The sequence below is a fragment of the Ostrea edulis genome, chromosome 8 (genome assembly GCF_947568905.1).
Source record: "Ostrea edulis chromosome 8, xbOstEdul1.1, whole genome shotgun sequence".
Classification (NCBI taxonomy): Eukaryota; Metazoa; Mollusca; class Bivalvia; order Ostreida; family Ostreidae; genus Ostrea; species Ostrea edulis.
This window is the reverse complement of record NC_079171.1, coordinates 8,739,897-8,762,649: the sequence shown is the minus strand read 5'-3', so window position 1 is coordinate 8,762,649 and position 22,753 is coordinate 8,739,897. Positions and strand designations below refer to the sequence as shown.

Here is a 22,753-nt window from a genome sequence, read left to right as displayed (position 1 = left end):
TAATTTTTACATTTATAATCAAATGGTATATTTGCCCTTTCGTATCTATTCACTTCCGTTCCATGTTAATATCCCTACGTAGCTTTCACACAACAAAAACAGTACTACATCAACAATACACAATACAAATAAAGAATATATGGGTGAAATAGCACTGACGACTTCTTCGTTTCATTCATATCAGACAGTGATTGAGATATAAACCTTGTTTCAAACAGTAAACTATTACCATTGCAAAATCCGAACATACAGACTAACAGTTTATATATGAATTTAATGTTTTATCCTGTCTGGGACTACGAGGCAGTACTATGACATTATCTCTTGAGTTTTCTCACTTTGTACATATAACTGTCAATAGTATACATACAAACATTGACATGATGTATGTCACGTTAAATTTTATTCGTATGTTCATTTTTAGTTCACTTTTGTTTTGTCAAACCAAACGTAGCTTTATCCTGCTTGGGGCCTCTTTTAAATTGTAAATACCCCTTTATTAAACCCCAATCTATCGGAGCATAAAACCACCAGTCCGTGCTCTCAGTAGGAATCGAACTGTCATGCAAGATTGATGCATTCATCTGAGCACATTTTCACCAGAATGTTATGACAGCAATTACAAAATAACTATTGCAGACACTTTGACTTTGTTGTAAATGTTGCCCATTTTCAGCTTGTTCGGAGGAGATTTTTATGTAATGATCTTTATATAGTATTTCCTTTGTTAAAAAGGTCCTAAAGCTTCCAACGATCTTTATTTAGTTATGTGTTTTGTGGTTGTTTCGATACCAGTTTTATTTTTCATAAAAGTGTTCGCTACATAGTCCTGTTTGTAAAGTTACGGCGTGTAGTACTGGCCATAATTGTTTCGTTGTAAGAAACGTATCGTGTAACTCATGCATAGAATTGCTAGAGTTTGGTGTATCTTGTTATAATATGAAGTAACTAATATGTATAACGGTGTATGCTGGGATTTATCCATGGATAATGTAAAGTAAGGTTTCAACCTGAATACCTGTGTGTATGTGTACGTTTATATGACTTTATTGTCGTAGATGCTACCTTGTAGTGTGTACTAAGTACACGTGTACCAAGTACAGCAGTATGAAAACCAAACAATGGGGAGCATCGATATATGTGTTGTGTCTACGTATGACAGCAGTCATAAGCATAGTGGATCTGAGTTTAAGCCAGACGCCTTTGAGGAAGCTTATGCTCAACGCCATAAAACGGGATCAGAAACTTAAATTTTAGTTGTATGCCAAATAAATATGTAATTTGTTTATGTGATTTTATCATTTATCCCATTCTAGTTATCCGTGAAAACGTAATACATGCAACATTAAATTATTCCTAAGACATTAAAACAGAAAGAATGACCAATTGTATTGATTTAGAGTATTATGTAGAATGAAAATGTCAACAGGTTCTGTCCCACATGAAGAAATATTCAAATTATCATCACACATCAGTCCATTCCGGTCAGTATGTTGTCCACGATTAAATACTTACATTTATCAGATGTTTACTCCTGTATCTAATGGATATGCCACTACATAGACTATTATTTCCTACACTGTTTGTGACGTCACAAATAAACGTCAATTTTACATGTCAAGAAGTAAAATTATCAACGCTACAGTAACGTAAATGAATAGCCTTAGGGGTTAACATGTGATAAAAAAAAACATCTTATGATTTGTGTCTCAGGGATAGAAAACACACAACTCGTTGAATATAAATCGTATCAAATCACGAACCATGTGAGATCCCATATATCTTGCATTGTATCCATAGTTTAAAGCATTGACACAGGAGCAAATGTTCACATTAACTTCAATAACAGAACTAATTGGACAATTAGATAGACCAGACCAAAAATTGTTTATGCTAAAAAAAAAATCCAAAATCTGTGATCCCCTACATATGAAAATACAGATGGATTATAATTGGGTGCCTACTGTCGTCTGTACCATTATTTTGGATAACAGTAGTGATAGAGAAAAATAAAAGTGTAAAAGTTATGAATTAAACCGATGAGTTCCACCCCTTTAAGAAATCGGAGTTTAGGCAAATTTATTTAGACAATTTTTAGTTTATGAATTTTAAGTCTCAAAATTCCACCTTTACTTCTCCGTACCACTCACGGTATTTATTATGTTGAAAGTTAAGAAGGAATTTTCCATTCCTCATCAAGAATTTTAGGCTAGCCTTTGCTTTTATCTGAAAAACGGTGTTTTGTGCCTGTAAGTTAAGGCAGAAAAAAATACAGCTGATACTCATTAGTATTCTTGTGAGATAACAAAGTTTACTAGAATGAAGGTAATACTAGCAATGTATATGGATAAGACAATTTTCATATAAACATTAATGTTGATTTTTTTCTGAATATTTTATTACAACAAAATTAACAAATTCTACAATTTATACACTTTCATGATTCTACGATTGCTACACACACAACATATACTCCTCTCTTCCATTAGTTTAATAAACATTGGCTGTGGAATATCCTCGATAATCCTAATGAGACAGCCAGCGCCAGACAACACGTGGATATTGTCACTTCCTCTAGCGGCAACAAAGATATTACCGACAAAGTCTACATCGAGTCCACGGGGTACTCTCATTTTGATATGTTTATACTGCCACACGGTGTCTCCCTGGTCCGTGATGGCGGTTACTGTATTCAGGGAACAGTTACTGTACACAATATGTCCATCTTTTGTTGTACTTATGTGAATATTGTAATTGCCTTCGACTTTATATTCTCTAAGTTTTTTACCAGACAGATTGAATTTTATAATCTTATTTCCACATGCTACATAACAAATTCCATTGTGTTGTGTTATTCCATACATTGTTTCGTTGATTTTGATACTTCGCAGTTTATGTAAATCAGACAAAGAAAAAACTTCTATAGACTTCGTTCCATCACACGTCACCAGTAGTTCTTCTCCAGCTTGTATTGCTTCAAAAGGGTAACTCAGTCCATCAATGACTTCCGTGGGTTTCCAGTCTTTGTTATAAATAAAACAACGTCCATCAGGTATGTAATCTGCAAATACAAAGTTACCATTGGACAGAAAATTCCCAGTCCACACAATCGGATTTTCTCCATCAATGCTGAATTCATTAACTAAAGATAACGCAATGTCATTTACATCGTACGTGATGCGACGATCAGACTCAGCATATTCAACATCTCCAAAAGATTCCATATTTCTCATTTCTTTCAAAACTTGTGACTTTTTTTCAGATATCGTTATCTGTTTCTTCGTGCATTTAAACCGTTTCAGCTGTAAGAGCCTCTCTTTCACTCTGTAATACGTCATCACCATTTCAGCGTCATTCTCCGTCTCTTTAACTCTTTCAATATTCCGGCAGCAGTAATTTGTACACTGTATACCATCAGTAAGTACATTTGTACATTCACTTAACTTCCCCCTTCCTTTCTTCAGCGCATCTGCTACCTCATCTAAATGTTTGTTCTTCAGTATGTCTAGGTGATCAACAAGTTCCTTGAATTCCCTTTCTGTTTTCTCTATGATTTCGTCCACTGAATTCTCTATTTCTGCTACATTTATCTCTTGTTCGCTCTTTGCTTTTGTCAGTTTCTTTTCCACGTTCTTCATATCACCTAAAAGAACATCCAGTTGGCGATTTTGTTTTATATTTTTTGCTGCATCTTCAACAGTATCAATACTTTCGCATTTTCTGTGACTTATTCCTATACACACTGAACAACAGGACTGCTGGTGATCATTACAGAAGAATTTGACAGTTTCCCTTTTATGTTTTGGGCAGCTATGGATATTCCCTGATTCGGGAAATATGTTGCCAGATTTCATCTCGTTCAGTTGACATATGGTATGATCTCTTGAGAGCAATTGCCTTTTGTGATATTTGGTACACACCTTGCATAAATATTCAGTACAAGACAAGCAAAACCCGATAGCATTTTCACTTTCGTTTTCTCGTAAACAGGCATCACACAATTTCCCATCAGGTTTCTTAACGATTGTCTCTAAAACTTCATTCAACGGAAATAGCCCCGCCCACGCATCTGGCGTATCGAATGCACCAGGACAGGGTATGTACTCGCGGCATAATGGACAATTAAATCCCAAACGAAACTCTGTAGATTTACACACATTAACAATGTAGGAAGATAAACAACCGTGACAGAAGGAATGTGTACACGGTAAAAACCTCGGCGACTTGAACTTTTCGAAACATATAGAACACAATGTAACATCCTCCATCGAAGAACTGTCTAGGGATGTTGCCATCTTTATAAATGACAAATCAACTTTCGTTTTCATTTCAAATCCGGCGAATCGGCGTCTAAATTTTCGAAAACAAATGGAACACACCGTAATGTCTATAAATGAACTATTGTCAAGCACATACCAAACTAATAATTTCACTGTCCTTCCTGTGGAAAGAGATTATGGGAGAAAACTTTCATTCACACTGTACCACGGGTCACGGGACAAGACTGTGGCGTAGACCCTTAATAGAAAGTATAGTGTCATGAACATGGAAGCCTATGTGAGGCAAGAGTAAATGAAATAAAAACAGTCTCTGCTTCAATCTATCAATACGTGAGTGACAGTTAAGGTGTTCTTCTTCTGAGATCAGAAATATTAACGTTTGATCAACATGCAGGTTTCGAAATATCGGCGCTTTCTAATAGTAAACGGTGGCGAATGTAGATATAATTTAAATATCCAGGCCTCAACAGTAATTATTGAAGTTTTGCGAGGAGGACTGACTCGTACATTCAACGGCTGACTTGGACATTTAAATCTGCGTATTGTATTGAAGCAGAAAATCGTTAAACATATTCAATGTCGAATGGTTGTTATAGTATTGTGGTAGGCCCGTTACGTTTTAAACCATTTGAAACTATTTGATTTGCCTGAGTTAAAATAAACCCACAAGGCCATTAATTCAGTTGTTTGTTGTTGTTTTTTTGCATGCATACATATATGGAAAATATATCACGATTAATGTTTTAGTTTTCCAACGTCAATGCATTATTATGAATCGAATATAAGTTTATAGTTTAGGGATATTTTGACAGTAAATGTTGTTGATAAAAAAAAAAACAACAGTTGCTGTTTATCTCAAAAAATGAAATGTTGACCGTTTCATTTTTTTGATTTGATTACTTATTATTCAAAGTATTTTGTATATTGTTGCAAATGTAAAACGTATATGTTACCAATTTTAATGCACCAGATACGCATTTCGACAAATAATGTCTCTTCAGTGATACTTAACCGAAATGTTTGAAATCCGAAATAACGATAAATTGCTAGAGCTATTTTAGCTATTTTAATGTAGATTCAATCCGCATTTGTTGAAAAACTTTGTTAACACTTGCACAACTGTGTACAACGTAGAAAGGCAGTTAGCATTTAAAAATGATTATGTTGATGTTTTTGAGAAGAAATGGAATGCGTGACATGGATTTATAGTTTTATATGATGTAGGAGATATATGTAATTGTATACATTAGCATTGGTGTATTTAAGGTATTATCAATGTGATAACAGTACATTTGATATACATGTACACTTGACAACCTATCAGATTAACATTAATCTGTACATATCATAAGCCAGAGAAACTTCATTCTTTTCTATCCCTTTTCCTCTTTTTTTATCTTTGAATGAATGCACATTAGAGTAGATGTGTGAGTAAATGGTAGATAAAATACCCGTACTGTCGAGTTAGGTGGGTTTGTAAAGGCATGATGATAAACCCTGACTGTCATTATATGAATAAATGTTGTGTGAAGAAATTCTTTGTGGTTTGCTTATTACAAAATGTATAAATTTGTCATACAGCTTTATTCGGTCATCCACACATATACAACACAAAACATTCTAAACGTACAAGAAGTTCGGAATCACATACATGTATATATCTATTTAGCTTCAGATATGTAGCTCTCTGGGAAATAACCCCTTATAAAATCCTTCAATTCACAGCTCGCGATCGAGGCCTGATATCGCTGTATTTTGTCATCGCCATATCATAATATAAAAAAAATATTTCTAACATTTTTCCCACTACACTTGTGTCCAAACATTCACGAATTTTATGTCCAGTGTTTGTGTTTATTATAAATGAACACCGAATACGTACATATTGGATACAATGGATAGATAAAAAGATCAGTAGGGTTCTAATTGTCTGTTAACTAACATGGTAACGTCTACAAACGAAATGCTTTGAAGGTATGGCGTGTGTTCGGTTGACAACAGACTTTAATGAATGTTTGGAGGTGAGTTTGGACACAAATTCATCGAGGAAACATATAAGAAGTTAGTTCTTTGAGACGGCGATGCAAGAATATAGCGATTTTCCCGATTCAACTGTTAGTGTAATTTTCTGTGAAGTGCATGAACGGTTTTTCTGAAAGGTAGCTCTCGTCCGCCTCCGTGTTATGTTGAAGAGCTAAAGATAAGAAGCTACACATATATATTTTGGAAAAAAAATAATTATAATATTCGTGTTACCAGACTTAACAAAACTGGATATGTCAAAGGCGTAACACAGTGAATCCATGTGCATACACTGAGAACTACCCGTCTACCAATTGGAAAAATCATTTACAAAATTCAAAATGTTAACCTAAATTTGAAAAAGGAAAAATAAAGTTTTATGAAATGACTCAATTTCCCTTTTCCTAAAAACTACAATATCAAAGTTATTTTCTATACATTGAACAACACCAGAAAGACACTCGCAAACAAATATCAACTGTAAACCAGACAACTTACAGAGACTAGACGAATGTCACTAAAATGCTGAGGAAAAAACATCGTCAGGCCTTGAGAGTTCGGGGTTATGAGACAGAGTAGCTCGAGCAATAGCAGAGACCGACCTGAAATCCTGAAATCCACCCATCATTTACTACTTAGATATCCGTCGTTATACATAAAATGACTTTCCTAGTGTAATAATCCCCACATATCTAAAACACTTGACACTCATTACACACATTTAGTGCATTTGAAATACCCATCACATTCCGTGTACATTTCAAAATACATTATGGAACGCGCTGATTTACAAAATGTTGTTCACAAAAAGATAATTAGCCTGACGATTCAAAGGCTATCACAGAAAAAGCAGTAGGATATGTAAATACAAATGAATGTGTAGGTATATGCATCGATCACATGGATACAACCCTAGATTAAACGTATAGATGCACGAAATCAGCGTAGTTAAAGCTTGAATGTATACACTCCTACATTCTCCAGCATTTAAAATTGATATTTCATTTGTTCATGATGCATCAGTTACCTAGCTACACTTTATATCTGAGCATGTGCTAAAGGGGCATTAACTTTACAGGACTAATTTTCGCGAGTTTTGTCCTTCAATGTTTCACGATGGTTTGAATGTCGCGGATTAACACCTTCGAATAGTTCGTCTTTACTCCCTAATCAATGTTTACTAGGATTACCTCCCGTGTTTTGTATAAAACATACTACATACGTTTTTACTTTCGGATAAGTTTTCACTATTGCTGGTAATGAGTTTTCGCTTCAGCTATTAAGATAAAAATTGTCACTTGTAATTTGGAGTTTGTTCACTAGTATTTTCGAATCCAAGAGGTCGTTTACATCTGTTCATTGATGTCGCTTCTACATTTGTTAAGAAAGAACAATCCCCAAGGGTTAGTGCTCCCCCATTGTCAATTCTACCTTGTTCCCCGCAAGATAGACGACCCTGAAGATGCAGGAATCACAGACGTGCACAATGACTCTGTGGAAAAAAAGTTTTCAATATTCTGTTGAGAAAACGTAACTAGGGATTATATGATACACATTCACCTGAGACACGTTAAAGAATAACTAAATATGCATTGATAATGAACCATCAAAAGTTACACATCATTTTGCAAATAAATATAAACAAGATTACAGTTAGGAGTATTCTCCCCATCGACGTCCCTTGCATTTGGGGAAATACGATGATTTCAGACATGTGCGTCTGAAAGTGTTGTCAATACAAAATTTTAATGACAGGTGTAGGGGGTTTTATGTATAAAAAATAAGAACATTTTGTCTGAATTACCATTAATAGTGATAGAATAAAATCATCACTCTCCAGAATGAGTTTTAGAAAGCGGAAGGCCACCAAAGGCATGAATACGTTGCGAACTGACGTTGAACGAATTTACTCTAAAGCCAAAAACATAACATTTCTGGCTCACTTGTAATTAATTGGAACCGGACTGGTGTCAGCATCATTCCATTTGGGTAATGGACAATAGAGTGAGCAGGTAAAATCTTGTTTCAACAATAACTGCGGAGTTACCGTTTAGCGGTTTTTTTCGCGGGATTGAAATTTACCGATTACTGGTTCAAAGGTATGCTAATACTAATACTTTTACCATAATAAATTTTGGCGGACAAGGAAGTTCTATCGCTGTTGCAAATACTGAAGTCGCAATTGAGTCCATATTTGACGAGTGAAATTTTGGCGGAAAGCTATTTAACCGCTAAAACAAGCTAAATTTATCACCCCGCGGAAAACCCCCGCTATGCGGTATCTTTTTTTTGTTTTGATTTTATCATTATAACATCTACTAATCAAATAATGTAAGAAATGTTAAATGAGAAATAGTTGTGTACTTTTCTTAAAGTCTTGAATTAGTAAATGACAAATATATTAAAAATTAAAGCATTTTACAGGTTCAAAACAAATCCAGATTAAAGGATATGACGACAAACACCAGATATCAACTTTACTATCAGTTCTTTTTTACCAAGGAACTACTAAAAATAATTTCCTGACTGAATGAAATTGATTTGAGAACGTCCTAAATTGAGTCGATATGTAGAAAAAAATATTTTGCCGAGTGTGACAGCTCCTTGAATAAAATAGCACTTTGCAATTTTGATCTTTTTAAAGGGCGATGGGAGAAAGACTTTTTAAACTTCTTGATGAAAAGGTCATTATAGTTGTTTTGTACCGAAACATGCACTGACCGCCTCCAACCTCTTTATGTACAAATGAATAATTATTTTAATTATTTGCTCAAAACAATTTCAAAATCATTACGCAAGTCAAGTCGAACGAAATCTTATATTGAAGTTGTAGAAATTGACATGAAATTATCTTTGATTAAACCTCTTCAAGCTAAGTGGTCTATGCAGGCTGTCGAAATTCTATCAAAAGAAAATGATCTGATCAAAGGTGCATTTGTATTTGTTGGCATTTAAATCTGTCTGTGTGCTGAGGGTGTAACTACACATACTATTATTGACTCCTAATAGTGATTAAATGCTACTTTGTACATATTTTATAGTTTCGTGTTTGAAAAACGAGATAACAAAATTGTTTCTAAATGTACTTAATATCTGATGAATGCATATGTAAGGTGAAGATAACGAACAGCGACCAATCTCATAATTCCTACAAGCAATACAAAATAGACAATTGGGCAAACACGGACCCCTGGACACACCAGAGGTGGGATCAGGTGCCTAGGAGGAGTAAGCATCCCCTGTTGACCGATCACACCCGCCGTGAACCCCATATCCTGATCAGGTAAACGGAGTTATCCGCAGTGAAGATTAATTTGTCCATACCTCTATAGTTTAAATAATAAACTTCAACAAGTATTTTTATATATTCAATATCATTGTTTATATTTGATTTTTTGTAGAATCGCATTTATTGATATAATTTAAATATTTTCCTTTCGATTTCACTGAGCATATATTTCACTTTCCTGGTAATATAGGTTTTCGGAGATTGCTATCTCTACACATTCTCAACAAGACATGGTGCGTATTGCCACCATAATAAGTTGTTTTAGATAAAAGTTCAAAGGAGTTCGTAATCCTACTGGATTCGTGTCCGAATACTTTAGGTTGATCGGATTAATTAATTCTGACTCGCTGATTAAGAACAACGATATCTAAACACAACATAGACAGACACGTTAAGTATCCAACCCGAGAAAGAAAACACGAAATGCTTCATTTTAAAGAAAACATTCGGGAATGGGAAATACAACAAAGGCAAAGTCTCCTTGCTGCACAGGACTAAATACCTACTTTTATCACGTTTCCTCCTTTATCCAATGGATATCACCCATTACATAAAATATAATTCTTACACTGTTTACATTGTGAACTGAAAACGTTTATGACGACATACCGTACTGCACAGTCAATATGATTAATAGCAAATGTTACTTCCTTTCGAATTGTTGAGTTTCATAATTCAAAAGAATATTGAAGCAGAATGCAATGTCTTCTATTGAGATCTAAATGTGTATTTGTGGAGATTGTATTTGCTAAATTCATATTGCAATTGGTGGAGTGCAACATTGATTTCAAGAATGAATTTATCATTTTTTCGTTTGATGGAGGTATACGAGAAAAAGGACGGAAAAAGTTTTCCGTCTTTCTTTCGTGATATACATCCATCCAACGACAAAATAATCAGTATATTCAAATGGACGTAGTAATTTGTGAATATACAAATTGAAAACCTTTAACTAAAACCGTTAATTTTTAATGGCGGCTTCCACGAACTATTGCTTACTGTTGAGCAAACGGGTTTCTTGTGGAGAGCAGTTTTAAAAGGATGAGTTAGAGATAAGTCCTGTTGAGAGAAAATTGTTGAAATTGTGTTGAGTGGGACTAAAATTAAGGTTCAATGTCTGTACTAACGTGCATGATCATGATTCTCTTGAGGGTTGTCACGGTGAACAAGTGAGTGTTACAGAGTTTTCTCTCTCTCGAGTTTTATCAGTGAATTCCTAAGGCGTCAAAGATCTCGTAACGTCTTACGGACGCCTCGTCTCGATGCCCACTCATCAACATTTTATACCGGAGTTCGAAACAATAGGAGTCAAGGGTTACGGTATTGCAGTATATCTGAGGCAGTGTGCGGTGTATCTGGTATTTGGGTTTGTGACAGTTGTCGCAAGGTAAAAATTAGACATATTTCCTGAAAGTCATGTTGGTAAAACTTTTAAATAGCAAACAAGTTCAACATAACATCGATTTGCACAATCAATGCAATCCTTTACAAACGTTCTCATGCAACTGAAATAACCGATAGGAAAACTATACGGACGTAGCTTTTGTTGGAAAATTTACAAGTCATTCAAATGAACTCGATATATATCCTGTCAAATTTTTGTTTATCTGTTTGCTAGTGGAATAATCAAAATGAAAGTTAGATATGTATTTGATGACTGTAACTTCAAAGAATAGATATGGCGTGTATACATTTGTAAACAATAACATGCTTCCTAAGAGAAGAGCAGGAAAAATGTGTCTTCACGGAATCCTTCTAGAGATCAATAAAAAGTACACGTGTAGTTATTAGTTATCGGATGATTGGTTAAATAATGTGACCGACTTTCATTTTTGAATAGGATAACTGATAAAACAATACCGATCACATTATTTCTCTCGTATCTAGTACATATATTTTCGGAATCGTTATTACACAATCACTAATGAGTGTGGATGGATAAAAGTAAACTAATGGCAAATTGTTAATTTCATACCCATTTACAAAATCTGAATAGGCACTTTTCACATCATTTCACTGTGATAAAGTTTCCTTTCATTATATGGCGGAGGGTAAGTTGTGAGATTCATAATACTCAAGAAAATTGTAGTGAATTATTCTTCATTAACGGCAAACTGACAACTCAACTGTATGACAAACGGGATGATTTCAGCTTCTCCATCGTCAACTTCCCATATTTGTGTAGCAATATTCCATTATTACCTGCATATGGTGTTTATATATCTCAACTGATTCGATATGCAAGAGTCTGTTCTGGGTATAGTCAGTTTTTAAATCGAGGTAAGCTACTGACAAACAAGTTGATGGTACAGGGATTTCAACAGTCGCGATTGAAGTCAGCATTTCGCAAATTCTATGGTCGTTATAACGATCTAGTTCGTCAATACAACCTCGCATTGGGTCAAATGCTGTCTGACGTGTTTCATATCGATTGTTAAGCCGTTCTTGGCACACTGATTTTGACTGCGGATAAATCCGTTAGCATGATCAGGATATAGGGCTCACGGCGTGTGTGACCGTCCAACAGGGGATGCTTATTCCTCCTAGGCACCCGATCCCACCTTTGGTGTGTCCAGGGGTCCGTGTTTGCTCAACTATCTATTTTATATTGCTTATAGGAGTTATGAGATTGATCAGAGTTCGTTATCTTCACCTTGCATTCTGTAGTGCATTGGAGAACAGTCGTCCTAAATTGGATGCCTACTAAACGAGGTTAATTACGTCACATCGTCTCGTGAAAATAAAGACAACCGACTACATACAATCTGATCAAATTTTGCTGAATAAACAAGTGAAGGTTAGAAATTGGACTGATTATGTGAAATATCAATACCTATTAGAGTAAGTGACAAATTGCAAGTCAATGCATCGAAGTCATGCAAACTAAAATGCCGTGGACACAGAATGAATTGCAATCAATATTTGTCAGTATACCGTATACCGTATTCATCAACAACGTAGATATTCTCTATGTATGACTTTGCACTGTATTGTTGATCAAGTATTTTATAATGACACTGCATGACAATGACTATTCAGTGATGTCTAGACTTATTTACAGGACCGTATACACCTTCTGAAACAGACTACTCTGTATGCTATTAATGGATTGTTCTTAGCTCACCTGATCGCCTGTTACCTGTCATTTGTCCGTCTCTGTCTGTCCGTCCGTCTGTAAACTTTTTACATTTTCGACTTCTTCCCCAGAACAACAGGGCCAATTTCAACCAAACTTGGTCAAGAGCATCCTTGGGTGAAGGGCGTTCAAGTTTGTTCAAATGAAGGGCCATGTTCCTTTCAAAGACGGAGATAATCACCAAAATGCAAAAATAGGGTAGGGTTATTTAATATAAGAATCTGTTTAAGAACCACTGGGCCAGAAAAGCTGAAAAATACAAGAAAGCTTTCTGACATTGTGCAGATTCAAGTTTATTCAAATCATAGTCCCGGAGGTTGGATGGGGTCACAATAGGGGATCAAAGTATTACATACAAATATATAGGAAAAATCTTTAAAAATCTTCTTCTCAAGAACCACTGAACCAGAAAAGCTGATATTTATGTGAAAGCTTTCTGACATAGTGCAGATTCAAGTTTATAAAAATCATGGCCCCCAGGGGTAGGATTGGGCCTGAAGCGGGATCAAAATTTTGCATACAAATATAGGGACAATCTTTAAAAATCTTCTCAAAAACTATTAGGCCAAGAAAGTGGAAATTTACATGAAAGTTTTCTAACATAGTGCAGATTGAAATTTGTTCAAATCATGGCCCCCGGGGATAGGATGGGCCATAATAGTTTTATACAGTTTCATAATAGATCAAAGTTTTACATACAAATATATATGGAAAATCTTCTCAAAAACTACCAGGAAAATTGAAATTTACATGAAAGCTTTCTGACATAGTGTAGATTCAATTTTATGGAAATCATGGCCCCCGGAGGGTAAGATGAGGCGACAATAGGGGATGAAACTTTTACATACAAATGTATAGGGAAAATCATTACAAATCTTGTTCTGAAAAATCACTCGACCAGAAATGTTTACTTTCACATGAAAGCTTCCTGATATACTGTGAAACTTCTCCAAACCGGCCGGCTCTCGGACCGGAAAAAACGGCCGGTTTAGAGGGATGGCCGGTATACCGAGAATTTAGCAATGATAGACGTTTTATCTCAATATTCACAAACTAGGTACTGTTCACTTTGATCTGGTGATCTATGATCAATTATCGGTGGAGATTAAATTAGTCCGCTTGTACTTAAAGGTAATTATGAATTACAAAAAATATTCTCGCTGAAATCATCTTTCAAACTGAAAATTTATAACAGGATACATAAAGAAAACACAGAGACCTATTATTGGAATCCCTCTTACCTATAAAAACTCTGTTTACATTCATCGCTTATGTCATTAACAATTTTGTTTTGACGTTTTTAAAAAGTACAGTAGTAAATATGAAATTGTAATTTGAATATTTATTTGGAATTTTAAGTCTATGGAAACCAAGAAAATTTAATATATCTTTTAATAATTATCATTAACAGTCATGGGTTTGTTCTTTATTAACTACCGCTTATATCCATACGACAGTATGGTGATACAATATGACGTTCGATTCCGTATTCATTTAATATGTTCCTAACTGTTTTTTACATTTTGTACAGAATTTGGAAGGGTCTCTTGGATTAGCTAAGTGTCAATTAACACCCTTGACAGCACAGGTAAACAATAGAAATTAAAGAGGCCACTAGTGTGTTTCACACCTCCGGTCGATAATTTCCCACCTGGCCGGTCAGTCAGTCAATTTGCACACCTGGACGATCAACCTCTGACCAAAATTTTCTTGTCTTCAAAACGTGGCCGGTATGTTAAGGGTAAATTACACATGTTTGTTAACAAATGTACTTTAAAAAAGTGGCCGATGTCCGGTTTTCAGGGGTGGCCGGTTTTGTAAGACTTTCTTTGTAAGGAAATGTTAAGATTTCTGCCGGGACTTTGAAAATCGGCCGATATTCAGGGAGAACCGGTTTTCTGAGGGGCCGGTTTGGAGAAGTTTCACTGTAGTTCACATTCGAATTTTGAAAAAAATCATGACCCCCTGGAGTAGGTCGGGCCACAATAGGGATCTCAGTTCTACATGCAAACATACAGGGGAAATCTTTACATATGAGCCAAGGTGACTCAGGTGAGCGATGTGGCCCACGGGCCTCTTGTTTCGTGTAAATCTACTGGTGATAAATGACAGAAACAGAGAGAGGATAATTTTTTGTATGTATTAGGTTTCATAAATTCATCGTATCTCTCATCACCATTCTTCAGAGCATGGATACGGTTTCAATACAGAGGACCTTAAATAAAATCTCAAGACAGAGGGCCGTAATAAAATCTCAAGACGGAGGACCTTAAATAAAATCTTAAGACAGAGAACCTTATATAAAATCTCAAGACGGAGAACTTATATAACATCTCAGGACATTCAAGGCAGAGGACCTCGAATAAGAGACTTTAGATAAGAGATCAAGATGTAAGACCTTAAATAAAACTCAAGATGGAGGATCATGAACAAGCTATTTTATATATGATGAAAATCCACATTTGTTTTGCGAATATTACTTCCAAACATTCAGTGTACACACACATATCTGTCCACAAAGCATGTACTGCATTTAGTGGGAGTCCCCTCCGTGGAGTGTATATATCTCTTTGTCTACACAGCATGTACAGTATTTAAAGGGAGTCCCCTCCGTGGAGTGTATATATATATATATATATATATATATATATATATATATATATATATATATATATATCCATGTCTACACAGCATGTACTGTATTTAGTGGGAGTCTCCTCCGTGGAGTGTATATATATATATATCCCCCTGTCTACACAGCATGTACTGTATTTAGTGGGGGTCCCCTCTGTGGAGTATATATATATATATTCCCCTGTCTACACAGCATGTACTGTATTTAGTGGGGGTCCCCTCTGTGGAGTATATATATATATTCCCCTGTCTACACAGCATGTACTGTATTTAGCAGGAGTTCCCTCCGTGGTGGGTACATATACCCCGTCTGCTGTGCATGCTATGTGTTCTGTGGAGTGATTTGCTTTCATACAGGGCGATGTTTACTAACAGTGTATGCTATGTGTGTTGGTTATCAACAGTTTGGATTTAATATAAAACTTCTTAACAGCTGATATACCTGTAGAAACCCAGTTTAGAAAAGGTCCTTAGTTTCCCTTGCTTGTCATAAGAGGTAACTAAATAGGGTGGTCTTTCCAATGAGATAGCAAAAGCCTAGACCCCGTGTCACAACAGATGTGGCAATATAAAGATCCCTCCTTGCTCAAAAGCTGTAAGTTCAGAGCATAAGTGTAAATTTTGCAGCCTTTCACTGACAATGGTGACGACTCCATATGAGTGAAATGTTTTCAAGCGGAACATCAAACAATATACACCATAGTAGCCATTAACATTGTGTCATTGACAGTTGGCCTAAACTGAATTTGTAGCATGCATTTAAATTCAAGTTAGATTGCCAGCTAATGATATGTTTTTGTCTATCCTTAAACAGCTGTTTAAATAACCAACACTACTTTGTGACAAATCGAAACTTGCTGTTTTAGTGACCACAGTTTCAGGATGCTGGTATTTTAGTCGTTATGTGATGATATGATAGGATTGATTTAGCTAGAATTGTGAGTAAGCTTTCAGATCTAGAAACATGTAGTCATGCAGTATCCATCATTTCCATGACATCATCATGTCAAAAATTCTATGTCTGGAATTATGAAATTATCCAATGCCATTTTGATTTCTTTACTACAAACTTAACATTATTGGTAATCTCTATTCACTGGCAGACTTAATTTCCATGCTCTTCCATGTTAATGATCTCTATTCACTGGCAGCTTTAATTCCCATGCTCTTCCATGTTAATGATTTAGATTTGTTTTCAAATGATCACATATTGTTTACTAGATGTTTTCCATTTTCATTTCAGTTGCGAAAAGCTTACTTTAAACAGTTAGAAGAAATCACTAGCCTAAAAGAGCAGATATCGTTAAAAGACAAACGGATACGGCAGCTAGAGGAAGAAATCTCAATGTTAAAAATCCCGGTCACTCGGGACGACGTCGGACCGGATCACAGTGACTGCTGAAGTGCCAACTCTCAAGTCCCCAATGTGCTAGTCCTTGTTCTCGCATTAACCATTCCAGCCAGTCCAAATGTAGGTGTGCATTTTCTTGACCAGTAGAAGTACAAGTCGACAGAGACCGGTCTTGCGTTCAATACACCTTTGAACTTTTAAACTTTGTTTCCACATTGCATTGCGTCCTGTTTTGGAGGTAATAGAGCTATAGCATGATTTCAAGAGACAATGATCTGGATGCAAAATTGAACATTTGAACTTTGCTTCTGAGTTGTAATGTGTTCCTGTTTTGGAGGTAATAGATCTATAGCAAGATATCATGTGACATTGATCTGGATGTAATCTATTTATAGCAATATATCACGTGACATTGATCAGGATGTAATCTATTTATAGCATGATATCACGTGATAATGATCTGGATGTAATCTATTTATAGCAAGATATCACGTGACATTGATCTGGATGTAATCTATTTATAGCATGATATCACGTGACAATGATCTGGATTTGATCAGCCATGCGATGTGCCAGACAGTGAGTCCCTCTGTAAGTTTATGATTTTAGACACTCTAGAGTCTATTACAGTACAATAATATCAACACACAACATCACAAGACCTTTGCTAGTTTTGTGCTTGTGCTGTCAAAATGAGGGACGTGAATTTGGTGCGACTTTTAAACGGGAGATGAGTGACGAGAGGTTGATGTGACTTTATTGGGATATGGAAGGTGTCTTTTACCTGTATGCATTGTGGTATTATTATCTGAGATGAGTGACATTGTGAATGTATGTATATGGGTTTTTAAAGAATGAGATACATTCCACGTTCACTAATCATCTGACTTTGATCAACCTCGTTTTTAATCGAATGTTTTGTGTAATTTAGAAATGCATTAGCTGTGTATGTACTTATTGTAGGACCTAGATTATGGACAATTGTACCATGTTCATGACCATTTTTATTTTTAGCTCAGACCTACAGAAGAATATAGATACCTATGATGCATGCTTCCATATTAAATCTTATGTATAGTGATTTATTCATCAGTATAGTGTAACACGGTTATAGCAAACCTCCAGGGCTTGTGAAGAGTTGGGTCATTCTCCACTCATAGGCAAATTATCATTCCACAGTAAGTGTAAATTCATTATAACTGTGTTCATTATAAGCTTGTTGCACTGTACATACAGCTTTGTCACAGTTGCAGGAGACTTCCAAAGATCAATTCTATGAGTTACTGTAAAAAAATCACGGTCATGATTTACATTTACTACAAGATTTGATAACTGTTAACAAAGATTGTCGTAACCAATGAGTGATTTTACAAACTGTGTTTTATTTATACAGGTACAGCAGTGTTGTTTTTTTGTGATTTTTATGTGATATTCAATGTGTACAGTAATCTCTATTCTTTGTTTGTTGACGTGTTCAGGGGTGGATCCAGGATATTTCAAGGTGGGGTTATAATTCACGATGTTAGAAACCAATTTTGTACTTGCAATTTTATTTAGTAGTCACAAACTCCTACTGTCAGATAGGATTCACTGTCAGATTGGATTCATTGTCAGATGGGATTTGATGGGATTCACTGTCAGATGCGAACCAATATTAGGGAGGAACCACTGTTAGATAGGAAATCCACTGTCATTATTGGGAAATCTACTGCTGGGGAATGAATTTTCATTACTAAAGAGCTAAGCATCAACATGACTGAAATGGGTACAACACTTGTGGACATCCCTGGTATGTGAATAAAATTTGGTTTTAACATGGAAGTTTTAATATCCCTTTACAATTTTATCATAGAAACATAGAGTTCCCAAGTGCCTGACTTCCTGTAGTATACTTCCTCCCAGATAGATCCGCCTATGCTTACTGGTAATGCTTATTTAACACTGATTCATTATTTAGATTGTTCTAGACTACACTTGTTTCGTAGTTGTGTTTCATCTCAGAAATTGAGGGTTTTTTATTTTTGTATGTTTGTGTGCCAGATAATTAGTACATCTTCAGAGACATGCTTGTGAATGGTGAATCCATAATGTTATTAAAGAGGGAGGAAGTTCTTTGTTTGATATTTGCATGGACAGAGTTTAATAATTTTCGGAAAATTCCATCCTTAGATTTTTGGAGCTTTGGTGGGCGTTTCACAATGTTCTCATTTTTGTAACATTGAAAACACTGTAGACATATGACTTCTGATACTAATGTGACAGGATTAAATTGATCGTAGATAAAACAAATTATTTCTAATACAGTTAAACATACTTATAGTGAAGTGCTAAGGTGAACAATTACAGTAAAACATGCTTATAATAGTGAAGTGCTAGGGCGAACACTTTTATAGTAAAACATACTTGTAATTAATTACTGGGGATGAACAATTTCAATTCATTATAAACGTGATTTGTTATACCTCAGAAATTTATAGCACAATTTAAAAATTACGGGAAATAAAAGTCACTTCGCTGTAAACGTGAATTCATTATAAGAGTGTTTGATGTAATTGTGCTTTACTGTAAGTTTGAAATTATTATAAAGGTGTTTTTATTGTATATTTACATTTTCTAAACTGGAAGGAAATTTTGTTTGATTTTTTAAGGAAGCTACCTACTTGTAGAATATTAAAGTATACCTCTAATTAGACAGAAACTACCAGACACAAATTGATAATTGTTCATATTGGTGATTATATATTGGGCATTAAACTCATTTTGCTCAAATAGAACTGGAATACAGATACACTTAAAGTGTTTGGTAATGTAGACAATGTTCAGTTTGTCGTAATTTGATTTTAGTTAAGTTTTATGTTTTATGATGTAACAACTTGTGTATTCTGATTTCAGAATTACCCCAACCACAAAAAATATGCAACATGTCCAAATGTTCTTGTCAAAAGAAAATTAAATCAAATATTTGACCATGGTCGACATCTTTAATTTTTACAATTGTAGCACCAGCTTCCTAGAATCCCTTCCTGTACGTGTTCTATACAAAACTAAAAACACTGATATTCACATATTTTAACACATTGCATCTACATCACGCTATCATTGACAAGTATAAGTTGTTTTTATACAGAAGAGGACTGCATGTTTTATGAAAATAAGTCGTTATGATTTTATTTATGAAAATAAGTAATTCTGTGTTTTCATCTAAACTTGTAGCTCTGTTTCTTTTTATCAAAGCAGGTGATTCAGATTTTCTTTTAGCAGATAATGATAAGGTTATTTTTAGCAGATAATGATAAGGTTATTTTTAGCAGATAATGATAAGGTTTATTTTTAAAAAGTAGAACTGATTGTTTTTTTAATAAAACAAATGAGTTGGATAATATTTTTATCTTTACGAATAATTTTTATTGTTGGTCACATTTTTGATCACGGCAAGTAGAGCTAAGTTATGGTATAGACAAATTTAACTTATAATGTACATATTAACTTTACATACATTCCGGGAACTTGCTGTACTTTAGATAGGAGCTAGTCTGTATTTCTAGTGCTGTAGGAATATCGGGATACATGGCTTACATTATGAATAGAATATATGTCAGCTATATAATATGATTATCTTAAACATGTACAAGCGATATTGAAGATAAAAGCATGTTAAACGTTGGATTTTTTCGGATGTCCATCCTACTGATTTTAAATTCAGATCTTAACGTTGGACATTATATCACTGTAAGTAGTACAGACAATCTCTTGTTATACAGTAAAAGACAGTTATAGCGAACCTCCAGCGCCATTAAAACAGCACTACAGACAAAGTCTAGTTATACAGTAAAAGACAGTTATAGCGAACCTCCTGCGTCATTAAAACAGCACTACAGACAAAGTCTAGTTATACAATAGAAGACAGTTATAACGAACCTCCTGCGCCATTAAAACAGTACTACAAAGTCTAGTTTTACAGTAGAAGACAGTTATAGCGAACCTCCAGGTCCATCAGAAACAGTTTCTTTTAACCAAACTTCGTTATATCCAATATTGTTAAGGAGAATAAATATGACTTCGCAATAAGCTTGATAAGCTTGAATTTGTTATAAACGTGAATTCGCAAGAAGCGTGAGTTCTCCATGAGAGTGAATTCGTTATAACTGCGAATTCGTTATAACCGTGAATTCGTAATAATATTGCTTTACTATGTTGCTGCTAAATCATTCCAAATAAGTGTCCAAAAATTATGGTATCGAGTTAATTCAGCCATAGCTTAACTTTCATAGAGTAGCAATAATTCAAAGTAAACTAATGTGTAGTTAACAAATGTACCATAGAATCTCTGTTCAAAATAAAATACGTGTGTCTTTCTTTACACAATCACAGATCTGTCTCATTCATCAGGAGATAAAAAACAAACCCAATATCAATCCATATTCTATCAACAATGTTTGTTAAAATGTTATCCATCTATTAAAACTACCACACGGAAGACCGCCAGCGTGTATGTAGGATTAGTATTGTGTGAGCAAAGAAATGAATGACAGCTTTTTATATATTTACTTGTATAATCAAAATGTAATACAGGAAGTATTGCTGCTATTCCGATGAACTGTATTTAGTATATACCGTTTGTCTATAACAGGCATATATTTTTATGTCTTTTGTTTGTCTATAACAGGTATATACTTTTTTAATGTATTTTATTTGTCTATAAGATGTATAGAATTCCATGTCTACACATGTACGCATTATTGTAAATGAAAAGAAATAAAACGTTTTTGTATTTATTTGCATTTTTTATTTTGGACGCTGCAGATCTTCAACACTTTCGCTTGCATTAACTTACAAAGATTTCCTTTGAACAGTTTTGTTAATTGAAAGAATACACATGTTAAATATAGATAAATTAATTCTATACACTCTTTAGAATTTTAGATAATGTTATTATTTCTTATGTAAAATATAAACTTCTTTTTGTTTTGATTGATTGTTTTGATGTTTTCCGCCACACTCAACAATTTTTCAGTTATATGGTGGCGCCCAGTTTTTATTGGTGGAAGAGAGAACCCAGATACAATGTACCTGGGGAGAGACCACCGACCTTTCGAAAGTAAAATGGGAAACTTTCTCGCTTACCGGCACGAGCGGGATTCGAACCCGCGCCGAAAGAGGTGAGAGGCCGTGTGATTTTCAGCGCAATACTGTAACCACTCGGCCACGGAACAAATTCTTTAGTAAATGCAACGTATTTAAAAAAAAAAGCATTGATTAATGTAAAAAAAAAAAAAACCCAACCTTTTTATGTTTCATTGTAATTCTAAATAATGTATGAATGTGTTGGCTCATTACTTGTGATTAAAAATATAGTTCTTGACACACTGATTTTGACTACTGATAAATCCATTAACCTGATCAAGATATAGGGCTTAAGGTGGATGTAAGCGGTCGACAGGGGATACTCTCTCCTCATAGGCACCTAATTCCACCTCTGGCATGTCTAACGGCCTGTGTTTGCCCTGCACTTAATTTCGTATTCTTAGGTTGATCATTGTTTCTTATCTTCACATTTTTAGGATGGGTCAAAGCTGTGTACCCAAGTAACTCCGGATTGCTGTGGCGACACTCTCATAATATCGGCCAAATGTTGAACCAAGTTACACACTTACCCCACTAACTCGGACATATAATCTCGACATTCTCACAATATCGGCCAAATGTTGAACCAAGGTGCACACTTACCCGACTAACTCGGACATATTATCTCGACATTCTCACAATATCGGCTAAATGTCGAGTCAAGTTGCACACTTATCCCACTAACTCGGACATATAATCTCGACATTCTCACAATATCGACTAAATGTTGAGTCAAGTTACATACTAACCCAACTAACTCGGACATATAATCTCGACATTCTCAAAAAACATTGGCCCAATATTTGTCCAGCGTTTTGTTCTCATCTAACCTCGGTGCCCTAGGATGATTGTTATAGTGTTGTGACGATACAATCTGATTCAAATCAGATCCTCTCTCACCGATACACTGGAGAGGG

At 35.0% G+C, this 22,753-nt stretch overlaps 1 protein-coding gene across 1 annotated transcript; it reads right to left on the bottom strand.

Annotated features, from left to right (window-relative positions):
* Positions 1-2,413: 2,413 nt before the first annotated feature.
* Positions 2,414-4,952, bottom strand: LOC130049895 (tripartite motif-containing protein 45-like). The gene has a single exon (XM_056148115.1). The coding sequence runs from the start codon at positions 4,326-4,328 to the stop codon at positions 2,421-2,423; it is 1,908 nt and encodes a 635-aa protein (XP_056004090.1). The 5' UTR covers positions 4,329-4,952; the 3' UTR covers positions 2,414-2,420.
* Between the last annotated feature and the right edge of the window lie 17,801 nt (positions 4,953-22,753).

Coding starts and splice junctions, on each gene's coding strand:
- LOC130049895 (XM_056148115.1), bottom strand. CDS start 4,328: ATGAAAACGAAAGTTGATTTGTCATTTATAAAGATGGCAACATCCCTA.